This window comes from Eleutherodactylus coqui, chromosome 4 (genome assembly GCF_035609145.1).
Source record: "Eleutherodactylus coqui strain aEleCoq1 chromosome 4, aEleCoq1.hap1, whole genome shotgun sequence".
In the NCBI taxonomy this organism is placed as follows: Eukaryota; Metazoa; Chordata; class Amphibia; order Anura; family Eleutherodactylidae; genus Eleutherodactylus; species Eleutherodactylus coqui.
The window spans coordinates 265857480-265870893 of record NC_089840.1 but is presented as its reverse complement, the minus strand read 5'-3'; the positions used below and the strand labels follow the sequence as shown (position 1 = coordinate 265870893).

General features: G+C 47.6%; 1 protein-coding gene across 1 annotated transcript in view; it reads right to left on the bottom strand.

The window, feature by feature from the left end:
• The window catches only part of CLSTN3 (calsyntenin 3), a 44583-nt gene that overhangs the window by 15344 nt on the left and 15825 nt on the right, over positions 1-13414 (bottom strand). The window contains exons 3-10 of the mRNA XM_066601242.1: positions 12505-12627; positions 12165-12360; positions 9679-9887; positions 9256-9405; positions 6659-6844; positions 4689-4958; positions 4191-4303; positions 1919-2081 (exon numbers count right to left, since the gene is read on the bottom strand). Of these exons, the coding sequence (XP_066457339.1) occupies positions 1919-2081; positions 4191-4303; positions 4689-4958; positions 6659-6844; positions 9256-9405; positions 9679-9887; positions 12165-12360; positions 12505-12627 (1410 nt within the window). The remainder of the gene's footprint in view (positions 1-1918; positions 2082-4190; positions 4304-4688; positions 4959-6658; positions 6845-9255; positions 9406-9678; positions 9888-12164; positions 12361-12504; positions 12628-13414) is intronic.

Here is a 13414-nt window from a genome sequence, read left to right as displayed (position 1 = left end):
CTGGCGCATCTTTCAGGGCAAAAATTAATATAATACACTGTCTTATTTTCAGGGAAACACATTATTTTGCCTCTCAAGGCTTAAAATTCTGCTAAGTCAATAATAGAGATGAGACAGGAAAGTTAGACCCCATTTACACTGAAAGATGATTGCTCAAAAATCGGTCAAATGACAGTTTGAGTGACAATTTTAAGTGTTCATCTTTGCATAGTCTATAGTAGCTAATTAGCTACTAAAGAGCTACGCAGGCGGCGCGGGACACCGCTGCTATCGCTTGGCGAACAATACAGCTGTGTTGCATAAGCAAACAGCTGCATTGTTCTCTGTGCTTACAGCTCATGTCCTGCTGTGAACTACTAGGTGAGTAATGAGTAGGTATGATGGGAGGAGTAGTTAGCGTGGAGGTATGAAGGCTGCCTACAGGTTTAGTACATCAGCTAACATAAAGGTCCTTTTACACAGGCCAATGATTGGGACCAAGTGTGTCTCCGCAGGCTCCTTCACCTGACAATCGGGCTGTATAAAGGGACCGACAATCTGCTGACGAATGAGCAAACGCTTGCTTGTCAGCTGATCAGCTGCTGTATGTGAGCATAGATGCCTGGCTGCACATCTTCCCATGTAAATGTAACCAGTCATGGGTGGTGGTGCGACACGGGTTCAGGATGGTGAGTCGCGGGTACTTTAAACGATATGTAAACATAAACCGGAAGTCACCCGCCAATTCACTTAAATCTGTGCCCCCGTATTCCACAGCATACGGGATAAATGCATCAGAGGTGCCAGGGGACATTTTTCTCTTTCTTTAGGGCAACAGGGCACTTTGTTCTATGCAGCGACTCCCATCTCAGTAGTAATACTCCATACACAACGTCGTAGTCCCTACCATTTCTCCAAATCCGAGGCATCCCTACCTCCCGGCCTAACGTACCGCAGGTGATGGAGTACATCCTAAATTTTGGATCTCTGCCTCACTATGGACTCGCACACCATAAGAGTGAACAGACCTCTCAGGTACATTTCCATCTCACATCTCTCCATGGCACGTAGCACTGTTAACCCCGAAGTGTTCTGTCCCCCATCACAGTGTCTTGCACATCACATCAACGAACTCCCATCGTGTGAATCCCAGCATAATCATAACCCCCAGTCCGTAAGCGTCCGTCATAGTCTCTGTAGCGTGCGCACTCTAACTACCATGTTGGACCGGTCTTGCCCCATTCCTGCAGCTTTCGCCATTCCCAGTGCGGTCAGTGGCTTTCAGGCACCAAGTTCCCTGCGGGAAGCGAGACGCCCTCTCCTTCCACGCGAGTCTTGGCCCCGAGTCATCAGGGCGATTCTGGTTGCCTCTTGAGCGCTGTCTTCCCCCAGCATGGGGGTAGTGCTACGTCCCCACACTCACTGGCCGCCGCCATGAACTCCGCGGCCATCATTTACTGTTGCGCCTGCCACACACCACGTGCTGCGGAGCAGCGCACACACACCGCTGCCCCTGGCCTTTGTGTATGGGAAAGAAGGTAACGCAGCTCCAGCCCTTTTATATGCCTACTGTAGGGTGCCAGAATCTCCCGCTCTCAGCGCTGCGAGAGGGCGGGGCTTCACACCGGCGAATGTTCACACGTGGGAATATTTGTTTGCTTTCGCATGGGCCGCAATTACATAAACAGAGAGACTTGCAGCCGATCAATGACAGCTGTATGGGGATGAGCCATCATGTTAAGGATCGATTATCCCCATAGAGCAGATAATTTGCCCCTGTACATGAAGGGGACAAGCGATGACCAATATGCCCGTTGCCTGTCATCGTAATCTAGTTGCACCCATCGTAATCTCCTCCACTGTTTGCCGCCATCTTTCAAGGATGGAGTTAATTTCCCATCCCGCACCCTCTACCTTTCCGCTTTCCATTACTCCTTACCCGTCCAGCAGCCACCAATCATCATTCTTGCTTGGCGCTTGGGTGGCGTTAGGGCTCCATTATCATGCATGAGTGCCGGGTCATACGTCACCCCATCCACATACAGAGACACGGTCGGGAACTCGAGGCTCAGAGCATAATGATGCCACTCCACATCACAGACCTGAAAATAGAACATATTGAACTAATTAGCTTAATTGCTCATTTCAATGAATGGCAGCATGGTTGTGTGTCCTTCAGCACACGCAAATACGCACATTTTCTTCAACATGCACGCCAATACGCACCGCCAGAGGTGTAACTTGAAGCTTCTGGGCCCCAATGCAAAACTTGTAACAGGGCCCCCAACTATAGTGCTTTATGCATAGTACTGGGCTCCCTATATGGAGAAGAGAGGCCTTATGGGCCCCCTAAGGCTCCTGAGCCCGGGTGCAACCACATCCCCTGCATCCTCTATAGGTACGCCCCTGCACACCGCCGTAGGACAGGGCTACATGTGAGAGAGACAGTGAGAAGAATGGAGACACGGACAGAAGGATGCGAGTTCCTCTGCAGCACAGGGTATTTCAGGAGAGCGTTGCATTGCACTACATGCGGTTTTCAAGCGCGTGAAAATCGGATTTTATTTCAATATGAAAAATCAAAAGCGCATCTACATGTGAGTGCGATGTGATTTTTTTTTTTTGTGGTCCCATAGAAAATAATGGACGAGATCGCAAATATTACCGCTGCAAGAGAAAAATCACCCGTGTGAGTAGACCATTGTAAATAACGGGGACTATTTTCATGCAAGTTTTGCGCATCTTGCAATACAAAAAACTTGCACGATACAAATTCCCGCGTGAATGGCACCTTCAGGGTCACTACCCACTACAGCTTTTTTTTCACTGCGAAATTCGCAGCGTTTTTTTTCTGCAGGGGTCTATGGGACTTGTAATGTTAAAATAGCGATTGCGCAAAATCGCAATTTACCGCGAAATCGCGATTTTGCATAATCGTGATTTTAACATTACAAGTCCCATAGACCCCTGCAGAAAAAAAACGCTGCGAATTTCGCAGTGAAAAAAAAGCTGTAGTTAGGGCTCATGTCCACGGGCAAAATGTGATTTAAAATCCGCAGCGGATCTCCCGCGCCATAGATCCCCATAGGGATGCATTGACCACCCGCGGGTAGATAAATACCCGCGGATCGTCAATAAAAGGCATTTAAAAAAAAATGGAGCATGAAAAAATCTGGACCATGCTCCATTTTCATGCGGGTCTCCCGCGGGGACGGCTCCCGCGGGCTTCTATTGAAGCCTATGGAAGCCGTCCGGATCCGCGGGAGACCTAAAATAGGAATTTAAAGCATTTACTCACCCGCAGCGGGCCGCGAAGCTCTTCTCTTCCTCACGGCCGCATCTCCCTTGCTTCGGCTCGGCGGATGTGCCCGGCGCATGCGCGCGGCACGTCGACGACGTGCCGCCGGCGTCAGGAATTCATCCGCCGGCCGAAAATGAAGATCCGGCCGTGAGGAACAGCTGACCTTCCCCGCCCGCTCCGGATGGGTAAATGCTTTTAAATTGCTATTTTCAGCGCTCATATCCGCGGGGCAGGAGGGACCCGCTGCAGATTCTACATGTAGAATCTGCAGCGGATCTGATTTTCCCCGTGGACATGAGGCCTTAGGGCAGCACAAATATTTGCGCATGAACGAGGTTTGATGAGGCTGTTTTGCACACATCTGTGTATAGAACTGCACTTTTTACGCATACAGGGCGAATTCACGCGTGCGACACACCTTTTCCGTGGATTATAAAACGGATTAGCCTAATGAGGTCCAGATGAGCTCTTTCTCCATATTTGGCGCAGTCTTACACTCTTTCCCTTCTATGGGGGTATTTCTGTGCAAAATGCAAAAAAATAGAGCAGATCCTACTTTTTTTCCGCATGCGTGCAAAACGCTCTCATCAGAATGAACCCATTCAAATCAATGAGTTATTTTTAGCGTGCGCATATTTTTACGCATGCAGAAACACGTGCAAATATGGTCGTGTGAAGAAGTCCTTAGGAAGCGGGATGCAAAGCCCTCAGGGGGAGGCCATAGACTGACTGAAGGAGTGGGGTCCCCTTGCTGGTCTGGTGTGGGGCAGTGACCTGGCATGTGATGGGGTTAGTGCGGACTGGGCTGTATATGGCGGTGGCACAGTCCTGTAACCGTATCCCTCATCACTGTATGTAGGATGTCATTAACCTTCTCATACGGCGATTGCCCGCGGTTGTGTAGAAGTACCTGCTCCAGCTTCCACAGGAATTTGACGGGGTGCGCGCTGTCCAGGAGGGACCAATAGAGGAAGGAGATCCTACAGCCGTGCACGGCCAGCGTGTAGTGGGAGAAGCTGCCATCTGCGAGAAAAAGGCGACATGTAAGTAATGCGCTAAAGAACCCTTGTAGACCCTTAGGACTTCTTCAGCCCCCTAGGCTGGTGATTTCCAACCTGCAGCTCACCAGCTGCTGCAAAACTACAACTTCCAGCATGACCCTATAGGCTCTGGTTATAAAGGCATTCTGGGAGTTGTAGTTAGCCACCGATTAGAGAACAGTTGGTGTAACTTGAAGCTTATGGGCCCAATCCCAAAGAGGCCTCACCTACCATCTGCCAATGATAACACCGCTGTCTTTTTATTTGAAAGGGGCGTCTTTGGCCCCTCAAGCTCCAGGGTCTGATGCAGTGCTGCTTCTGCACCCCATATAGCACCATTCTTGGAGACCACTACTTTATGTACTTACCGTTCTGCACTGTGTTACATAGTAGCACTTCCTCTTCCTTTCCGCTTTTTCCTCCGCTGCCGCCTGCATGTTTCAGCCAGAAAGAGAGAGTCAGGTGATCAGCAGCTCCGCCTCCTGCAGGTAACCGCCCAGGAGGAACCTCCACGGATTGAGAACCATTGAACCAAAAGACCGGGCTACTGTCTTGTGTATCCTGTATGGGAAGGCTATGGGTCCAGTTATATGTTGGGCTTGATGGGGGTAGAAGATCGACATCCCCTGGAGCAGCTCCTAGAAGCAAGCAGACATATTGAAAACACAAAATCTAACATTCTACCCAGTCGCTCCTTAGTTGTAGCTGTTTTTGGGAATGTTGGGGACAAATCTGAATACTAGGGGGAGTAATATGTCAGTGCATAACGAGCAGTTTGGAAAAGCTTGGGGACAATCCCTGCAGTGGCGGTATTGGTTGAGGCCATGATGGCTGGGATTGCCACAGGTGGCATTCTACTAGCATCACTCCTTAGATGCCAGGAGTCAAGATGCCAGGAGAACGGCACAAAATTGCTGTGGCTTTTGACTGGCTGCAGTGGTCAGGGGGTATCCATTCCTAAATAAAGACCAGGCTGCAGCCATGGATTGCCCGGCAACTAGACAACCCCTTTAAGTGCTGCAGTACCAGGCATAGCCACAATTGTATATATAGCGCTGTGCCTATGTAAGGAATGAGAGAGTGCCCCTTTTTCTGGTGATGGGTGGGTGTCCTGGGGCTATTAGTGTTTAGGTCCTGGATGTTGTCTAACTTTTGCTGGAAGAGTTCACTGGCAAACAGCTGTACTGTCTGTAGGAACCTGCTGGCAATCATACATTTTCCTTACAGCACCCCCACAGGAGTAATGGAGTATTACAGGGTCCTATTGAATGAGTTGCTTATGTACTGCTGGGACCTCCATTTTTTTCTTGGAGATGGGGGGACCAAAAAAGTTCAATCCTGGCGTTTATTTTCTTTTCGGAGGACGTTCACCGTGCGAGGTAAATAATGCGTTACTTTGATAGATCAGACTTTTATGGGAGCAACTATATCAAATGTGTTTTTGAGTTACTTTTATTAAGATTTTTTTATTATAAATTTGGCAAAGGGGGGAGCAACTTTTTTTACATTTTATTTTTTTTAATAATAAAACTTTTTAAAACTGATTTTTACATTTTTTTTAGTCTCCGTAGGGGACGAGAACTCACAATGGTTTAATCACTCCTGCAGTATTATATTATACCGCAATATATTATAGGCAATCTGCAATTGGAGCCCTGGGGGCTTCCAGAAAGCCCCCAAGCTGCCATTGCAATCAAACAGCACCCCGCAATCACATCATGGGGGGGGCGTTGGGCATTTAAATCCCGCTGTCAGAATTGACAGTTTATGCGTATCCACTGCGCTTTTTAACGCTCCCTTCGACTTGCATAGGCGATTCTTGTCCGTAATACGGGCAACAATAGGACATGGTGCGATATTTTTTCACATGCAGGTCTGAATACCCCAATGCAAATCAATGGGGTTTATACTGTCCCTATACAGACCAAAAATACGCCTGTGTGAATGAGGTCTTAGTCTGGCTGGTAGATGAGGGTCTTGAACAGGAGACCCCCTTCCATATTAACTCATTATTTTCTGCTTAGGTATGTAGGAATGGCTTTTTCTATCTCGGAAACTCTTTATAATCTCTGGGGACCCCAGATTTATTACGGCACTAGTGTAACATAATTAATTCAGAGGTTTACAAGAAAGCTTCTGGGCCTCTAATGTACAAGCTATACTTGGGCCCCAGGGGGCCGAGTACACAACTTTAGCTACTGCAGTACTGGCAAGCATGTAAAGAGTAAGCGGTAACCTGTATTTGTGCACAGGCTGCCTAATTACAGCATAATGGGAGAGAATTATAGGTCTTATCTCCCGGCCCCACGAGCATTGTATTACATAGTAAGGGACGTACCGCACAGCTTGCGCAATGATTTCTCTGAATAGTTATCACGGTCGCAGCCCTTGGCAATGTGACTCGTCTGGATTTCCACCGTGGCCTGAATACTCCAGATTGGCTCTTCGCAGGTCTCTAGGTGGATGGTGGGAAACAAGGCCAGGCTGCCGGTGCCAGGAACATACTCGATACGCTTGCTCCAGCCTGTCGGGGCAGAGACCAGAGGTTTACCATACTATACAGACAACAGAGTTTATGTAACCGCACAAAATACATGGATACTATGATGCCAGGGGATTAGCGGAGACGTATAGGGAGAAGTCTGGACCTGCCCGCACCACCCGCTCCTGTCCAGGACAGGACGCTGTTGTGAAACTACAAATCTCAGAATGCCAGGATGCTGAGAGTTGGGGTTTAAAAAACTGGGATGAGATGGGTTACACGCTGCTACTTGCAACCCCTAAAGTTGTAAGATAACTAGGGCTGTAGATCTGAGATCGGGCCCTACGACAAAAATGAAAATGGGGCCCATTTTTGACAGGAGAGCCCATATCTAATACTCCAGCAGGCTGCATTCTTAGCCTCCGCGCTCCAGGTTCTTGTTAAGCCATGGGCACCGCTGCACTGGGTTCTGATGCCAACCAGCATCAGGATGTTGTGTGTGCCACGCTGTACAAGAGCCAGGAGCGAGAAGGGTGAATATGATATAATTTGGTGTTGGGTCCGAATTAAGCTAGGGGGTCTAGTCTGGGGTCTCAGATGGATATAGGGGTCTGATGATATATTGGGACTGGTTTGGGGTCTGATATTAATACAGAAGTTTGCTCTGGGGTCTGATATTAATATAGAGGGTCAAAATACAATAAGGAGCTCTGGTCTAGATTCTGCAATTATTGGTCTACGGTCTGTTATGAAAATACGGGTCTGGTCTGGGGTCTGATATTAGTATATTGGGACTGATCTGAGGTCTGTTAATATTGCAGTTTGGTTAGGGGTCTGATATGAATATAAGGGGGTTGGTTTGGGGTCTGAAATTTATGTAAGGGATCTTGTTTGGGGAAAATAGAGGTCTAGTATCTGAAATTAATGTATCAAGACTGGTCTGTGGTCTTATATTATTATAAGAGGTAAGGACCCAATAATAACAATAAGGGGCTCTGGTCTAGAGTCTGATATTAATGTAGGGCTCTGGCCTGGGATCTGTTATTAGTATAGGGGTGTTGGGTCTATTATTAATATAGGGGCCTGGTCTGCGGTCTGATATGAATATAGGTTTCTGTTCTGGGGTCTATAATTAATATTAAGGTCTATTTTGTGGTTTCATATTAATATAGGGCTCTGGCTAGGGGTCTGTTAGTAATATAGAGGTCTAGTTTGGGGTCTGAAATAAATATAGAGTTTTAATCTGGGGTTTTATATTAATATTGGGATTGGAATACAGTTAGGGGTTCTGGGCTAGAGTCTGATATTAACATAGGGCTCTGGACTGGGGTCTAAATCATTTTAGAACATGTCCAGAGGCCTATTATAATATCAGATTCTAGACCAGAACCCCTAATTGTATTCCAATCCCAATATTAATATATTTGGTTCTGTTCTGGGGTTTGAAATTAAAATGCAGGGTCTGAATAGAATTAGGGGCTCTGGTCTAGATATTAATTTAGGCTTGGGGTCTGTTATTAATATAGGGCTCTGGCCGGGGGTTATTAATATTGGGGTCTGTTCTGGGCTTTAATAATAATACAAGGGGTCAGACTACAAGTAGGGGTCTGGTTCAGAGTCTGATATGAATACAGGGCTCTTGTCTGGGATCTGGTAAGAATATGAAGTTTCTGGTCTGGGGTGTGATATGAATATAGGGCTCTGGTCTGGGGTCTGATTTAGAGTATGTATATTTAGCCTCAAGCATTTTCATAAGCCACACCACTGCTTGAGTATCACACCATGAAGGCCTCTCCCAGGCTGCCATTTGGGCTGACTACTTGCTGCCAGCTGAATGGCTGCATCTCTCCATGCCTGATATCAGGTTAGAAGGGCAAGTATCCTTGGAAGTACTGTATAAAGCCTATTTACATAAGTCCCCCAAACTCTTTGTATGGTACCAAAGTGGGGAGGGGGTTGTATGAAATGAGGGAGGTGGGGTGAGGAGTTGCAAGAATAATTTTGCAGGACCCCTGGAGATTTTTTTCTGCACATTGTAGGGTTAATAAGGGAGAGTCTGCATGTATCAGGGGTCATTGTATTTATCAGTGCACTATTGTTCCTATGTGTCAGCGCAGCATCAGGGCTGATGTGTCAATGCTCCATTGTTCGGGGTGCATATAGTCAGTGGTGCTATTGTTCTCTGGACCCTAATAACTCGCCGTCATCCTGGGTTGCAAAATCATGTCCAGCTCGCTAGGTCCGCATTTATGCAATCTCATGGAATTTAATGGGCATTTTCGATCCGTAATACGAACCAAAATAGGAAACGCTTCACTTTTTTTCACGTACGTAAATACGTAAGTCTGAATACCCCTATGTAAATCAATGGAGTTTCAGTTCTCCGTATGTATATTAGAAAGTTGCGGATTTTTCTTTAATCTATGAGAAATACAAAAGCCAAATGCTGTTACCTCTCCAGCTGGGTTTGCAGGTAGGCTTCACTTGAATCTCCACCTCTGCGTCTTCCACGGCTCGCTTTTTCCCGCAGTCATATGCCGTGACCGTAAATCTAATCACGCGCTCACCGCTGGCCTGTAGAGGCTGCGTGTTCTTTATATAACCTGTCAACAAGCAAAGCTATTCAAATAGTTCACCCATACAACATGTGACAAAAGTTCTGGAAAGTTGGGTGACAACTAATATGGCCGCCTGTAGAAGTTGTCACCCGGCTTTATCAGCCTCCTGTAAGGTGAATCTGACCAGTTCTGCAGTAATACATCCCTTGTTCTTATACCAGCATACAACGATGGATTATATTGGAAGATATGGGAAATGAAGGGGCGATAGACTTTTGCCTTGGTGTCCCTTGCGGTTGGGACCGGCGTCTGACTTACCATCGTTGTCGATTGTGAAGGGCACGTTGGGGGTGAGGATCTGGTAGAAGCAGACCTGGCTGTACTGCGGAGAGCAGTCCTGGTCCCACGCCTGCACCCGGAGGACCCGTTCATACATACGACCCTCAGTGACTGAAGCTCTGAAGACCCGTTCGCCAAACACGGGGGCAAATTCGTTGACGTCATTGACCCGAACGTGAACCGTGGCTCTATTGTGGACAAGGAAGAGGGAAGAACGTGAGAGACGGCAAAACTAAAGCAGTTATACTTGAGCACAATCGCCAAGGCTACGTTGTGGGTCACTTGTAGCCAGGTTTGGAAGAAGTCTGGTAGGACCCCCTGACCCCACCTCTGAGACCGGTCTTCACCTGACCCCCTGTATGCTGCAGATTTTGACGGGGACTTTTGCACAGATATGCATTAAAATCCATATGTCAACGGGCGGCTTGGATTCCGCATGCGGGAGCCCGCAGCTGAATCCAATCTTGACCGCGGCCAAGGACCGTGCTTACCCGTCTGGGTCTTCACTGCGGATGTGTGCGGTAGCGCCGGCTAGCACGCTGTCGCACTTGCGCAGTAGAGATTTTTTTCTTAAATCTTCTGCTTTCCTGCGGAATCCACGGCCCGTCCACAATTCAATTGCGAACCGGCTGCTGATCAGACGGCTTCCATTGACTTCAACGGAAGCTGTCCGTGTGGGAACCGCAAAAAAATGGAGCGTGCTGCGATTTGTTTTCCTGGACCAAAAGGATTCCCATGTCTTCCTACGTGAAACGCGACAGAAATCCGTCTGTGGGAATTAGCCCTAATGGGGGTCCTTATAGACCAGCCAAAATATCGTTTGAACGCGTGAATGCTGTCGGCGTTCGCTCATGCAGCCTGTTTATACCGGCAGATACATTATTGGCGTTTCTAATGAGAAATCGTTCAGTCGCTCACATAAGTGAATGAGAATAAGGGAACGAACCAAGGGTGATTTCTAAGGCGGCTTCACACGAGCGTATGCACACACTTCAGCGCAGCGCATTTGCGTTATGAATAAGGTTGATTTGCACGTGTATTGGTGCATTTTATTGTACTTTTTTGCGCACACAGGGCATGTTTATTTGTGTGCGGAAGGCGAATTCGCCCTTTATTAAATGACTGTTTAGCCTAATGAGGTCCAGATGTGACATTTTGTTTCTCACGGAATTGCGCAACATATTGCGCACCTCCCATAGACTTCTATAGAGCAGGTCGATTCATAGCAAGCGTCTCCACAGGATCCAATAAAAAAAAAAAAAAATCGGAAAAAAAACCACAATGCGTGTGTGGGAAAAAATCCGCACCTACATAAATAGAACATATGGGTGGCAATGGACGTGATCATGTGGACTTTTTCCCCGCACACATTGCTGTTTTTTTTCCGCACGGAAAAACACGCAAATCTCTGCTCGCCTGACTGAGCCCTAAGGCAGCACTACTCCCAATATCAGTGGACATCTCTCACCATCCAGATACATCCTCTGTAACTCCTCCTGGCAGCAGCAAGGCACATGCCTCTAACTTGGCTTTCTGCGTCATTTGTCTCCAGATGCCCCGTAGGAGCAGCGTTCCTCCTCACGAATGCGTCAACCACGTCATTGACGTCACATAAATCCAGAGATCGTCTAGCATCATCATCACCAACTAACGGGTTCTCTCCCGCGTTCCATTACTCGACCCCCATGCTAGGCCATGACTCTTACTGCGGCCGTTACACATCCTTCATCATAAACATGTTACACGCTACATTACACTCTATGCATAACACTTACATAACGTCATTAACCCCTGCAAGCCCTTGCTCGAACTTACTGGCGCCAAATTAACCCTTTACACTACCACAGTCCTGTGAGTTCATCACCCCCACCCTGGCCAGGGATTATACCTCATATGGTAGTGGGGTTATGGTACGCTCACGCTTTCGTCCGGTGGCAGCGCTGTCTCCGTCACTCCAGCTTCTGAGGTGTTCGGTGCTGGTCTTCAGCACCGCCACCGCAGTGTCCGGTAATGCGGGGAGGGGGTTTTCCTCTCCTCCTGCACGCTGTGTGGCACTTCGCCCAGGAGTGTGCCTAGCTCTTCATCTTCACCCCCAGATATTCATGGTTGATGGTGGTCTGTCTCTCTCAACGGCTGTTCCCCAGCATGGGGATACAACCGCTCTACAGCTCCCTGAAAATGACCACCACCATGATACTTCCAAGCCTGCTGGAGTCGCCTCAGGGACTGGGGCCGTGGCGCAGCTCCAGACCTATATATCAGGTCCCACAATCACCCTCGCTTAGCCCTGGGGTACCACAAGTGCGAACATTCATTCGCACGAGTGAGGGAATCTTCTCCCATGCCCCTTCCACACCTACAACCAGCAATGATCTCAAGTTATTAGCTATGAGGCCTTCAGATGATCTTCACAAGATCTTGACTCATCGGTCTACACTTGGGTGCAAACATTGGGATTTACTCACTTGTGGGATTTCTTGCTGTTGCTCCCGTCCGGTCCCTCGCCACAGTCGTGTGCCTGGATGGTGAAGGTATGCTCTCTCTGGGCCTCACAGTCTACCGGACCCTTCGCTCGGATCAGACCTTCACCCGTTGTCCGATCTAGAACCACAGCTTCAAAGGGAGTTCCAGCTCCATGAATCCGGAACCCACAGATTTCACCTGTGATAGGGAAGATAAGTAATTTGGGATACAATCCTATAGATCTCCTGTGCTCTCTGAGATGATAGCCAGCTGGAGGGTCACAGGTGAGATACCACTGCAATAGATCAGGTATTGAATTGACACCATGAATTGGATCAGTACCTGCGTATCTCAATGGAGCATCTTTGTCCAGGGCAAAGAGAGGAGGGTTGAGTAAGACTGTGTTGTCATTCTCCATGATGATCCCCTGGTACTGGGCTTCCATCCATGGTTTGTGTTTGTTACCTAGGAATAAATGTTGGATATTTAGTAATTAGTACATGATGAAGCTGGTGCATAAAATACAGGATTATCAGTCCATTTGCAATAGAGAAGTTTTGTAGGGTTATGACCTCAAGTCCAAACATGAGCCAACCCAAGGAGGAGAACCATTGATATGTCTTCCTCATGCTTTCTTTGATTTCATCAAAGTTCTTCAGTCTCCTCTCATCCCCCCAAAACATTTGGATAGATCCTATAAAATGTGTCCGAGCACCACAAGAACTAACAGTAGGCTCTAGATTACCAGTGGGAACTACCGGTCTCGTGTGATGGAGTTGGTTTACAGTCAACTCAACTTCAGTCTCTTGTGACACGGCAATGCCTCTGGTGGCGGATACCTTCATAATACAGCATCCGATGGAACATGGACTTATTTGTTTCAGTCGAATATGTAATAAATGCCTCAGTATAAGACTTTCCGTGCCTCCGTATGACATTGGAGGCTTACGGCAGAAGTCTCGTGCACCTCTATGGCAGCCCAATTACTACACCATACAAAACTGAGCCATAATACAGCCGTGCACTCAAGGCTTAACCCCTTCAGTGGCAGGTTTATTATTACCATGTCACGCCTCACAGGGCAGGCTTTTTAAATGAGTCGACAATGCAATTTAATCTCGCAAGTATTTATCAAGGAATGCAACAATCACATTGCAACATTTTTTTGTAATGAAAGAATACATTATAACAATTTCGAAAAATAAAAACCCTGGAAGATTTCAGAGGACAGCTCAGTGCTCTGCACATTCCA